This window comes from Poecile atricapillus, chromosome 11 (assembly GCF_030490865.1).
Source record: "Poecile atricapillus isolate bPoeAtr1 chromosome 11, bPoeAtr1.hap1, whole genome shotgun sequence".
NCBI classification, from domain to species: Eukaryota; Metazoa; Chordata; class Aves; order Passeriformes; family Paridae; genus Poecile; species Poecile atricapillus.
This window is the reverse complement of record NC_081259.1, coordinates 19,558,862-19,571,220: the sequence shown is the minus strand read 5'-3', so window position 1 is coordinate 19,571,220 and position 12,359 is coordinate 19,558,862. Positions and strand designations below refer to the sequence as shown.

The 12,359-nt window shown below is 43.3% G+C and overlaps 1 protein-coding gene across 6 annotated transcripts in view; it reads right to left on the bottom strand.

Annotated features, from left to right (window-relative positions):
• Positions 1-12,359, bottom strand: part of MYO9A (myosin IXA) — a 173,401-nt gene that overhangs the window by 140,995 nt on the left and 20,047 nt on the right. For all 6 annotated transcript variants that reach the window (XM_058847326.1, XM_058847322.1, XM_058847324.1 and 3 more), the window contains exon 2: positions 962-1,883. In XM_058847326.1, coding sequence (XP_058703309.1) covers positions 962-1,804 — 843 coding nt within the window. In that variant the 5' untranslated portion in view covers positions 1,805-1,883. The remainder of the gene's footprint in view (positions 1-961; positions 1,884-12,359) is intronic.

The window sequence follows — 12,359 nt, the reverse complement described above, 5'->3', positions numbered from 1 at the left end:
CATGGAGATCTCTCTTCTCTGCCTCTGGGAATCTAACCTAGACAGAGATGCTCCCTCTGACACCGCTAAAGAGAACCACAAAACATCCTTGGTCCAACATGACACATCTACCAACATATCAAAAACTAAACAGCATGGAAGTGTTTCAAATAAATAACAGGATTGCAGGTGGAATAACAGGACTGGGGGTGGAATGCAATAGTCTCCATACCAGTTTTCTGAAATTAATGTGGTCACCAGTGTGGGTCACCGCAGTAACCACTATTAATTGCAGACTATGGGAGCTTGGTCCGGTGTTTTCTCAAGGGGAGGGGAGGGGAGAGGAGGAGAGGAGAGGACAGGACAGGACAGGATGCAGCCACCAAACCACTTCCATCCATCATGGTTTCCAAGGACATACCTGAAAAGTAAATGGCCCAGTATATCTAACTTCTAATTTACAGGAAGAGTTCCTATAAAGGAAACAATAAGTGGCAAAATCAAGCACTCATGGTCAGAAAACACAATTTTGACCATGAAAGTTACCTTTGATTTCTTTCCCAGCTCAAAGAAGCTGAATGCACAGAAACTCCATAAATACAACATTATCAATACATGACGTGCAATGAATTTTTGTTCCAATATATTAGAAAATGGCTACTGATAATTCTCATTTCCATTTTCCCACTGAGAAACCACTGAGATAAACCAGCATTAAGAAACACTTGAGTGAAAACAAGCATTAACAAATTTGGCAGCAAGCCATCTGCTGCATTTTTATTTTTCTCCTCTTTTTTTGGAAGCAGGTAGGATTCTATAGGTGGAAACACAACCTTCTCTCACTGCTAACGCTGTTGTCACTTTATTATCAGTATTTAGCAGATAACTTCAGAGCAAGTGTCACAATAAAACCCCAACTACTCAGGTTTGGGGTTTTTTTCACTGTTAAAACATTTCCACACTACTATCATTTCCATCTTACCTCAAGCACTGGGCCAGCTCCAAGAATAATCTGTTCTACTCCACTGGCAAATCCCTTCTGGCTGAGGGCGGTGAGGTGATGAATCAGAAAGTTGGTGCTCTGTGTCTTTCCCGAGCCGCTCTCTCCTGAAATCACGATGCACTGGTTCTTCTTCCTCTGGAGCATAGCATGGTAAGCCACATCTGCCACAGCATAAATGTGGGGCTCCAGCTTCCCCAGCTGATGGTTATCGTACATCTTTACATATTTGGGGTTATAAATAGGTAGGAACTTGAAGGGATTAATAACAATGAGGATACTCCCAACGTAGGTATAGATTTTCTCCTGCTTGAAGCGGTTTCTGAGATTTTCCAGGAGCGTTTTCTCGTTCAGGTCCGGCAGACCGCACAAGTCATCGTAGTCCTTCTGCTGGGGCTGGGGGAGGAAGCCGCGCTCCACCATCCTGCGCCGCTCCTCCGTTACCCGCAGCCAGGACTGGAGGCTCCCGTAGTGGATGGAGCCATCCAGGTTCTTCTCCCGCAGCAGGAAGCGATAATCCTCGCCGCTGATCCGGTTCTCCAACGCCATGCGCGGCCACAGCATCATGCGCTGCACGGGGCAGTCCGTGGGGTTGAGGATCCATTCCTCCCCTCCGAACTCCTTCACCTCGGCCAACACGTAACATTTTGTTTTCTCGAGCTGGAGTTTGTTGATGAGCGAGTCGATCACCTCGGCGGCCGTGGACGTTTTCCTGGCGGTGATGGGGCAGTAGATCGTCCCCTCTGCGATGCTCCCGGGGTAGATGTGCAGCGTGTACTCGCTATCCTCAAAGCGTCGTCTGCCTCCAACATCATTTACACTCATATTGGATCCTTTCCCATCAGTCCCTGTGCTGCATAGTCAGGACTGCGCTGTATCTTGTCAGGTCATCACGTTAGCAAGGCTGAAAAAAAACAAAATCAAACCAGGTTAGGTGCTATCCTACAAATAGCCCAAAGCTGTAGCAGGTAAAGGTATTCAACACCCAAACACTACGCACCCAACACAGGCTCCCCCTACTCAGATGTAACTCCCCCAGCACCTCAAGCTTTTGCTAATTTTGCCCCCAGTCTGAGGTATCAGAAAGACCCTCTAATTTTCAGTGAAAATTTTCTGAGCAACACAGCAGGCAACCTCCTGAATCAATCTCTGTGTGGTACTCAGCACCCACAAATTTTAGCTGCTAAAACAAATTGGCCATCACCTTCCCCTGCACACCTGGCCCTTGCCACAGATACATTTTTCCCCACTCCTGTGTCAGTGGAGATAAACTTCTTTCCTTCCTGTCTGGGGGATTTTGAAGCCATGTTGATTTAATCAGCAGCACTTTTTCCCCTACCAACTCACCTTTTTTCAGAGATGTCCATATGTTACACTGGATATGAATTATTGCAACCAACTCATTTGTACATTGCACTTTTTATTTCTCTTGTACTGCTTATAACCAAACAAAACTGTATCTCTGGCACTGAAACAACAAATGTGCGGCCGATTTCTCAAACTTCACCACTACAAGAAGATAATACACACCACCAGCAGCTCCAAATAAAAGTAAATCCAGAGTTACACGGCCCCAGGTCTCCACCAGTTCTAACAAACTCCAAACTGCCCTGGAAGATGTTAAGAGTTATTCAAATAGAAAGAAAAAAGGGAACTAGGGAGAAAAACAGGGCCCTCAGCACCAGGATTTGGGCAATCAGGTGGCAGTGACACTTTATACAGATTAAAGTTTACATGATGCACATCTTAACATTATTTGTAATGTTGAGCTTTTCCTTGAGCAATGCCCCACTGGAGCAAGACCTCACAACTACGACAGTTCCCTCATGGCATCAACAAAATGCTCAAGAAAGGTCAAAAAACATGAAGTCAAAACCCACAACAGTTTAGGGAATTTTAGATATTTGATACTGGGAAGAATACTCAGCAAAAGCATTTCACTGATCACCCTGTTCCTGCAGTCTCCCACAAGTTTCCAGATCCAGGACCTTCAGTCCAAGTACAGCCACCCTCATCTTCTACATCCACTCCAAGGCTGGGATTTGGAGAATTGTTTCATTTCTGAGGCCCTCAAACGAACAGCACTATTTTATGCTGTATTGTTTCTCGCTCCAATATTTCATTAAGTATATTATCCCCAGCCACGCGCACTTCAAAGCACAGAAATTAATATGTCCCAGTGAAATACATCTGGCAGGGATTCATGGCGCATTGCTTGGTAGCAGGACATACATTATACACCGGGAAGTGTTCCAGCTGCTTTCCTATGGCTTTACTACAGGCACAGATGCAACAGGGATGATGTCAGGGAAGTGCTGGGTTGGGCTTGCTTTGTGTGGCTCTGCAACTCCAGCATCAGCTTTTCATCAAGAAGGGGGGAAGAAACCCCCTACGCTTAAGCTTGATAATTCCTCATCCAGATTTTACTTCAAAGCTCAGGCCAAGAGAGATGGCTGTTTTTATTGATGTTATCAGAGCATATCCAAGACTGCTGACTCACGTGAAAAGTGCAAACAGGACTTTAAGTTGGTTACCTTGAGCAAACTGACCTTGCCTCCTCCCTCCTGCACACTCAATAAATACGCTACAAAGCACCAGGCCGCTCCACCCCACCCACCCACCCATCTCTAGAGATGTTTATTCTGCATGGAATTGGTGTAACAACAAACACCTGTGCCTTCTGCATCCAAACATGAATCCAGCAGGGCGAGCCAAGCATGAACCCCATGGAGATGCTAAAAGCCTCAGCAACTCTGGGGACATAAAAGAGCCAAGTCCTTCCCACAAAACCACTCAAAGACCAGAAGCTTCCAGATCAGAAAGCAAAGGGGTGTTAATTCAAGCCTTATAAATCCCAGGGGTGCCACAGGGTTTACCGGTAACAACCCCAGACATGGCTCGGAGTGTTGAGGGAGGTCAAAGCAGTGTTAATGAAGTTAATCGGTTGTGGTCTCCCATGCCCTGCTGCACTTGAGCCTGGCTCTGGCTCAGCATCCAACACACCTTGTGCATGCAGCCGGCTTTTCTGAAGCATTTTGGAGAAAATAATGCAATGAAATATGCATCCTAAGGTAATTAGCATATATCAGGGAGAAAGGTTCTCTTAACGACAACCATTCCAGCAGGCTGTTGTATTAGCTATTATATGACTTGAAAAATTACTATTTTTGCATTTAAACATAAAAAATTAAATGGGAACATGAAAAGAATGACACAAAGTTTGTACTTTGCCACCCATTAATACTTGCTCTAGGCAATATTTTAATTAAAGGCCTTTCGAGTCGCTACATGCTTACATTTACAGGTGACCATGTAAAAATGATGCTACACTTCATTTATACATTTTGCCTATTACAAACTCCTGGGAACACTCTGGCCAAAAATTCATGGACTCTGCATGCCTATGAAAGGAAACATTTATGGCATTTGAAGTCAATACAGAATCTTGGAATGGTGTGAGTTGGAAAAGGTTTTAGGGCTCATCTCATTCCACCCCTGCCATAGGCAGAGACACCTTCCACCATCCCAGGCTGCTCCAAGCCCTGTCCAGCCTGGCCCTGGACACTGCCAGGGATCCAGGAGCAGCCACAGCTGCTCTGGGCACCCTGTGCCAGGGCCTGCCCACCCTCCCAGCCAGGAATTCCTTCCCAACATCCCATCTAACCCTGCCCTCTGGCAGTGGGAAGCCATTTCCTCCTTGTCTTGTCATTCCAAAGTCCCTCCCCAGATCTCCTGGAGCCCCTTCAGGCCCTGGAAGGGGCTTTGAGGTCTCCCTGGAGCCTTCTCCTCTCCAGGTGAGCACCCCCAGCTCTCCCAGACTGGCTCCAGCCCTCTGACCATATACTTTCAGCCTAATATTTTCTATATCCTTTTCCATGTTTGAATGAAGATTCTTCTCAAATTAATTCTGATTGCTGAATTTGCTCAATTTTACTACACTAACATAATTTTATTTCCAACATAAAAAAGCACAATCTCCAAACATGGTTACAAATTAATTATATTACTTGGGCTCTCCTGCATAACAAAATCAATTACTATTTCTAAGGACAAGGCTCAGAGTGTCCTGATAAAACTGACACTAATCATCTGATTATTAGCAAGTTGACAGAAAAAGACTAAAACTTTGATTGCCAATTAGGCTTTGTACAGACTCTAAACATGTAAATACTGGTTGATTTTCACATTCTATGTGATCTTTTGCTACATGATCACAGTTTAATACACATTCAGAAAGACCAGTCTCAATATGTTCATTTTCAGGGACAGCATTAGCAGCACGTGGCAAAAATCCAAAACAAACTGTCCACTGGAAGCATCCGAAGCCGGCATAAATAATCTGAGACAGCTAAAGCCTGAAATCATGTTCAGAGTTTGCCAAATACCGAATGATTTGGAAAAAACAGGGATCAGTGTCAGCATTGAGGCTGCTAAAGGGGCAATTCTGGAAGCAAAGTTCACTGAGTTTATTATAACATTCCCTAAACTGGCAAAGGACTACAGAAACAGGGAAACTTTCTCCCCACTCCCAATCCTCCTCCCAATCCTCAGGTTCTCAGGACAGCCTGGATTTATCCATCTACCAGCACCTCCCAATACACACCGTGCAGGGCAGTAATTCCTGGTACAGATAAACTTCTAAAATCTGATAAAGAAGCTGCCAGTCCAAATACACTTCACTGCTTAATCTGAATCTATGGGCACAAGAGCTCTCTGGATATTTCTCCTGCAGCAGCCTTCAGCCCCGTGCTGCTGGTACCCAAAATAAGACCTTGGTGACACCAAAACTGACACCAGACCGACACATCCGTGCCAGCAACACACAGGAGGAATACCCAGGTGGAAGCTCAACTTCTTGGTTGTCACTGCACCATTTCACATGTCAGTTCCTTTCAGAATCTGCATAACACGTAACCTTCTCCTTTTATCATCTTCCTTTTCCATGCGTGTTTTTCCCTTCCCACTGTTTGCTGATGCGAGAGAAATATAATTATTGCCACTTAATCACTTATGTGGGCACCTCTCAAAGAACCTCGTGTGCAAGTGCAGGAGGAGGTGGTACCCAAAACACAGATTTATGCACCCAGGTATCTGGTGTGGGGAAGGTGCAAGGTGCAAAATTTCTCTGAAATTATTTTCATCCAAAAGAATGAAAGTTCTATCACAGGAGAAGTGAGATTTGGAAGCATTACAGAGATCTCAGAATGGTTTCTTTTGGAAGAGACCTTTAAAGGTCATCTAGTCCAACCCTCCTGCAATAAGCAGGAATGTCCTCAATTTGATTTGTAATCACAATTCAAATTTACTTCTTAAAGGATAATAAGCTTGGGTAGGAGAAAAAAATACCCATTAGCACTCCAGGATTGTCCACGTATAACAGAAAGGTCTTTTGGCTGAATTGCAGAGCAGTTTATTTGGACTGAGGCACCTAAGCAAGATGCCGAAGGAGTGAGACAACTTCAATTAGAACAGAAAATGAAAGCAGAAGTGGAGACACATTCCCAGAAGCTCTGCAGCAACACAGGACCCTGCTGCACTGAGCCGAAACAAAACTGCACAGGGACCAGCAGTGAAGACACACAGGCGAGGAATGACAGCAACATCCCAATAACACATCTGACTGTTTCGGGGGGTTCTTCCCTCTCCCCTTAAAATTTTCCATTTGGTCCCAATTCCTTTGAAAGAAAGAAATTCTTCTCCTTTGCTAAACCCACTTTGTCTTGCTCAGAGTTCAAGGCAAATGTGAGCGAACCTAAAAAAGCTGGTGTCCTTTCACTTCCTGCAAACCCAGGTTTTGAATTAAACCTCCTCGATGTCCCCAGTCCAAGTGAGATTTGTAAACTGGGGTTTGGCTGTTGTTATCAAGAGCCATAATAAAAGGAGTGTCAACCATCCTGCCTCAAGCAGAAGGTAATATCTCTGGAAGGGAAGATGCCTGTACAGCCAGAGACGCCTCCTCAGCCTCCAAAGGGGATTCACCAGAACACAAAAGAAGCAGTGACACAGCTCACCCTATGTAAATCATTCCCAAAGACCTACAGTTGCCCACACTGGAACTAAAATAGGTTGCAAATGTTTTCTAAGTTGTTCCTGAGCTCATCAGCCTCTTCCATGGCCAGAAAAACTTGAGACAAGTCATATCACACTGGTTTTCCCTGTGTCTTTCAGTTTTACTCAGCACTTTAAGCAACTCTGTCGCCCCTTGTCTGTTCACTTCTATAGTTGGGGATGACATTTGAGTTTCAGTTTGGCACTTGGGAGCTCCTTGCTGGGCATCAGAGGTGTTTCCTCCTCTCTTTCAGAGATGGGCTTGGATCCCCCATACTTTAATCAGACACTGATATTAAGAAGTGCATGGATACATGAAGTACCTCAGTGGACAATAATCCCTTCCAGAGCCTAGAATCACCTTGTCTTTAGGTTTTGGTAGTTTCCTATGGTATGACAATCACTCTGTGGTTCCTCTTCTTCTAGAACTGGAAGTGGGTGAGGATGTTGCTATCTAACACATCCTTGCTGATGCATCTCCTGTGGAAATTTCTCAGCTGCTACCAGACCTTTCAGCTGAGACAAAATTAAAATGGGAAGAAAAAAAAAAGCAACAAAAAACCCCAAACAAACAAACAAAAAACCCTCCAAAAACCCAAAAAAAAAAAAAAACCCTAAATAAAATTACAAGAAAAGCTGTTGTGAAACTAGTTACTTCTAAAATGTTACACAAATTTCTGATGAAGCAGGAACTGAATTAGGATGTGAAAAACAATAAGGATCACTTATTCTTTCCCTTGAGGTCAAAGCACTTTCTGTGCAGAAATGAGTCAGCATCCAAGGAATTAACCTGGGCAATGCAGTGAATGAACTGCATGAATCCTGCCTCACCAACTGCAGATGCTACCAAAGGCACAGATCCATCATCTGTAGTGCCAAAAGGAGTGAAAATTAAATAAAGGAGCTACAGGAAGGCTTGGTGAGGTCTTGACTGAGGCAGCTGCACAGGAGAAGTGACTTGACTTCCATCTTCACTTCCGTCACAGCATCTCTGCGTGATGCTGGGAAACCCAAATAAATGGTGCAAAGAAAATCCTACCCCGAATCCTTCCTCTTTCTTGATTTCTCAATCCTCTCAGATTTGAGTCACTGAATCTTGACTTCTGGAAGCACTTCTGTTCTCCCAATACACACCCCTACAAAGAGAATGGGATCCCCTTGGCCTTTTTTTTTTTTTTTGCCAGAATCCAACAAATCAGTAATATAAAAAATAAAATTTAAAGAAACAAAAGGAATTGCTGGATCCTCTCTCAGGCTGCAATGGTAGCACCTGTTTAAGTTAATTTGCTGCTCCCACATTCCCTATATGACTAATGAGAGCTGTCAGAAAATGGCAAGGATTAACAAAAAGGCAGAGACTAAGGAAGAGCCTGGTGTATCCTGAGTGTTTTGAGTCCTGCAGGGAAACAAATCCTTGCTACATATTGCTTTGCTTCTAATGACTAATGCAGTAATCACTGGCCAGAGGTGGGACAACCCTGTTCCAAACACCGAGAAAAATCTGTCTTTTATAAAACTGATAGAATTACATTTACAGCCCCTTCAGGTTTTCCTGGATTAACTCCAGGCTCCAGCATCATCTTCGGACACGGCATCCTTCACCAACACAGCAATTCTGTTCACATGAACAGCCAAAATATCAGATTTTTCCAACCTGACTGGTTGGATTTGCTCCTCACAGGTGGACACAGAGCAGTCCAGCCTCTGGAAATCCAACTGGAAACAAATCTGGAGCTGATATCCCAAACACACACATCACCGTCAAATCCCACAGTGATGCAGGCACAGAGCAGAGCCAGCAAGCACAGAGACAGCTGCAGAAACTGTAAATGGACTCAGGACTCCCTTTTAGCTCTACAATCTTCTGCCCAGCTATTTATATTTTAGTTTGCAACTAAAATTTCACATGTAGAGCCTGAAAACCAGCAGCACTTACAATAAAAACAGTTTTGAAGCTGTTAAAAATGAAGGATATGAAGTGTAAGCAATGTTGCCAAGGACTAGAGGAATTCGCACCCAGGAGCATCTTCCAGCCCCAAAATAGCTGCAGAAAATACCTTCTGAGAGCTCAGGAATTACACCAGCGATAAGGACAAGGTGCTTCTATGCTAGAGGAGCTCAAGAGCTTCAGAGAACAAAACCTGGGGAAGTCAAGGGATCCTTCTCTTCCTAATGCAGAGCTGCAGGCGGTAGGGGCAGCCTGAGGGCTGCTGTGATGAAAAGGAAACTCGCTGAAGGATGTGGAGGCACTCCAGGACCACTTCCAGAACCAAGAAGCACCACACTTGAGATAACAGCTGAGAAAAAGGCAGAAAGATTTACAGAAGCACCAAGAATTGCACAAATACATTGTGCTGGCACCTAAATGCCACTGAATCGCTGCATTTGGAAGTTTTCAAAGATAACTTAAATAAAGGGCAGCTCATTAAAGGAAAATTTATTCTTATGTTATCACCAATAAATTATTTCTCATCATTTTGATTAAGTGGCAGAGTATTTTGAATATTGCCATATATATTAGATAGATAGAGAGATAGATCCATATCAACTACACGTCAATATACTGATAAATATCGGTAAATAGATCCATGACAAAGGATTTTGCTGGGTTAAAGAATCATGTCCTCCCTTAGATCCTCAACATGGATCTTTCCTCAGCATTTTCTGTCCTTGGGGAACTCAACCCACTTCCAGCACAAGCCAAGACAAACACCAACACCTCTCAGCCTTGCTTATTGTGGAGTCCATGGACACAGGAAAATAAACATTAAATCACTATGGAAGTGATGATACCTGCGCTGTATTTCCCTAAAAACATTAAATTAGGGACAATTTACATAATTGAATGTCACTATGTTATTTTTGAATACTAGGTCAAATAATAATTAGTAATTTCAGATGTTTTTCCTGTAGTGTGAGGAGCTTTGCTTTTATTATGAAGAAGATAATTCAGCTTAGGAGCAAAGTCAAATTTCAGTGCAATAGCACCAGGAGAAGATGTAATAATGTGGTTACTGATGTTCTTTCTCCCTTTCCTCATTTTATGGAGGATTATGGACCATGACCGACAGCGAGGAAGGGATGGTTTTAAAGCCTGCTCACAAAACACTCTTTTTGGCAACCAGTCCATTTCAAATAAAACTTTCCAGTGTTCCCTACACAATTTTATTGCATTTCACAAGAATTATTACCTGCGACCCACCAACACAAACCCATGAGCTTTCTCTTCTGCCAAGATAATTCCAACTTTCCTCTTGATAGGACATTTACTGTTCAAAATCAAAATGAACCATACAAATTAACTCTGGCTGGGCAGCAGACAAATCCCATATTTTCCCATTTTAGGTAGACCATATCTGTTAATAAGCAAGAGTTTAAAAGGCCGATTCTCTGATTTTTCAGCTCAGTCTCCTTAAGCAACGCTACAATCCAGCTTTCCTCAAGCATCTGAATAGGAATAAAGTTATTTTTGGGAGTCCATAATCTTACAGTGCCATGTGCCCCTGTGGCTGCTGGTATCTTCTGCTACAAGTCAGAATTTTCCCCAAAAAATAACTGAAGCTTCCACTCCAGCCCATCCTCATTCTTTTAAACCCTCCTTAAAGACAGGAACTTAAACCCTCAACTAACTTCACCCTTCAGCTGCCTCTCGTCCTTGCACCTCCTTCCCGTTTTCCATGGGCGATGAAATCATTTCCCCACAGAGAATCATCTTCTCTGCATTCAATGAAGGTCAGCCCTCAGCAGCAGGAGCTGCAGTGTCATCAGGAAATCAAGAGACTGCTCCTGGCTGGATTTAGTTTCATATTAAGTAAGAGGTGATGCCATTTGTTATCTGTCCCCTCTCCACGTTCAGTGTCTCAAACAGCTTAGTGATATTTAATAATCTAAAGATTTTATCAGAAAAATAGAAATAACTTATAAATAATTAATATATTTTAGGGAGTTGATCTCTGTATCCAGACTATACAGGTACCTTCTACTCCTTTATACCAAGCAGCTCAAAATCCTCCAAAATTAGTGTTTCTTTTCAATGCAGAACACTGAAAATCCTGTAGCACCAACATGAAAGCATTGTGGTCCATGCAGGAGCAAGATTCTATTATCCAGAGACTGATTCAAAGCTCATAGTAACCTACAGATTCTCTGCAGTCTATGCAGCACAAGAACTTAGAGCACTAAGAACTGTGCTGTCGAAGATCAAAGGGAAAAGAATACTAAAACTGTGCTGCCAGATCTGGCTTACTTACCTTGCAAGAGAAAAAAAAAAAATCAACAAAAAAACCCACCACAAACAAAAAAAACACCAAACAGGATGAGTCATACTTTAAATAAGACTTTCAGCAACTAGTTCAGAGGAAAAAAAATAGTCTTTTTCCTCTAAAGGTCATATTTATAAAAAATATTCAGCCCACAAATGATGATAATTTACAAGCAAGAGCAGGAATAGGATGCTGGATTTAAATGAACCACAAACCAATATATTCTATCTGAAAATTAAACTGTCAGGCAAATGCCACAACACAAGAGTGGCTTTTAAACTTGAGGAAGAGTGTTCTGAAAGCATCAGGACTAGAAACCAAAAACAAAAGCTGCCTCACAATGCGAGAAGTAGTAAAAATCCCTTGAATTAGAGCTGACAGCTCCACTAAAAATAGTTCTTGGCAGCTACCTGAAAAACAGGCTTTGTAGTTCTTTGAAAACATTGATATCAGACAGAAGCAAAAAGAACAAACCAAAAAAAAGCAGGAGCTAATCCTGCTTAATTGAAATATTTCCCTTGTCCCAGGTTCCTCTCCAGCTCTCCTGGAGCCCCTTCAGGCCCTGGCAGAGGCTCTGAGCTCTCCCTGGAGCCTTCTCCTCTCCAGGTGAGCACCCCCAGCTCTCCCAGCCTGGCTCCAGAGGGGCTCCAGCCCTGGAGCAGCTCCGTGACCCCTCTGGACTGGCTCCAGCAGCTCCAGGTCCTGCTGCTGTTGGAGGCAGCTCTGCAGGTGAGGTCCCAGCTGAGCAGAATGTGAAGCCCTGGACAAGCAAAATTCAGCTCCTCCTTAAGGTCCTCACTGATGGATCAGATGGATCAGATTCCTGATGGATCAGATATAATGACTGGAGGCAGTAGAAATTCAGAGATGCTTGATGACCAGCATCAGGGAACCAATAAATCCATTAGGAATGTCATCATTCGCCTTTTTAAAATTAAATAAGCACTAAATTATCAAGGATCTACATCAGATGCTCTGACCCAGCATTTTGCTGCAATAAACATTTATTTTATGGTGCCTCTGGGTTATTTAAAGCTGTTTCTGTGGGCTCCCACACTTTGTGCTAATTG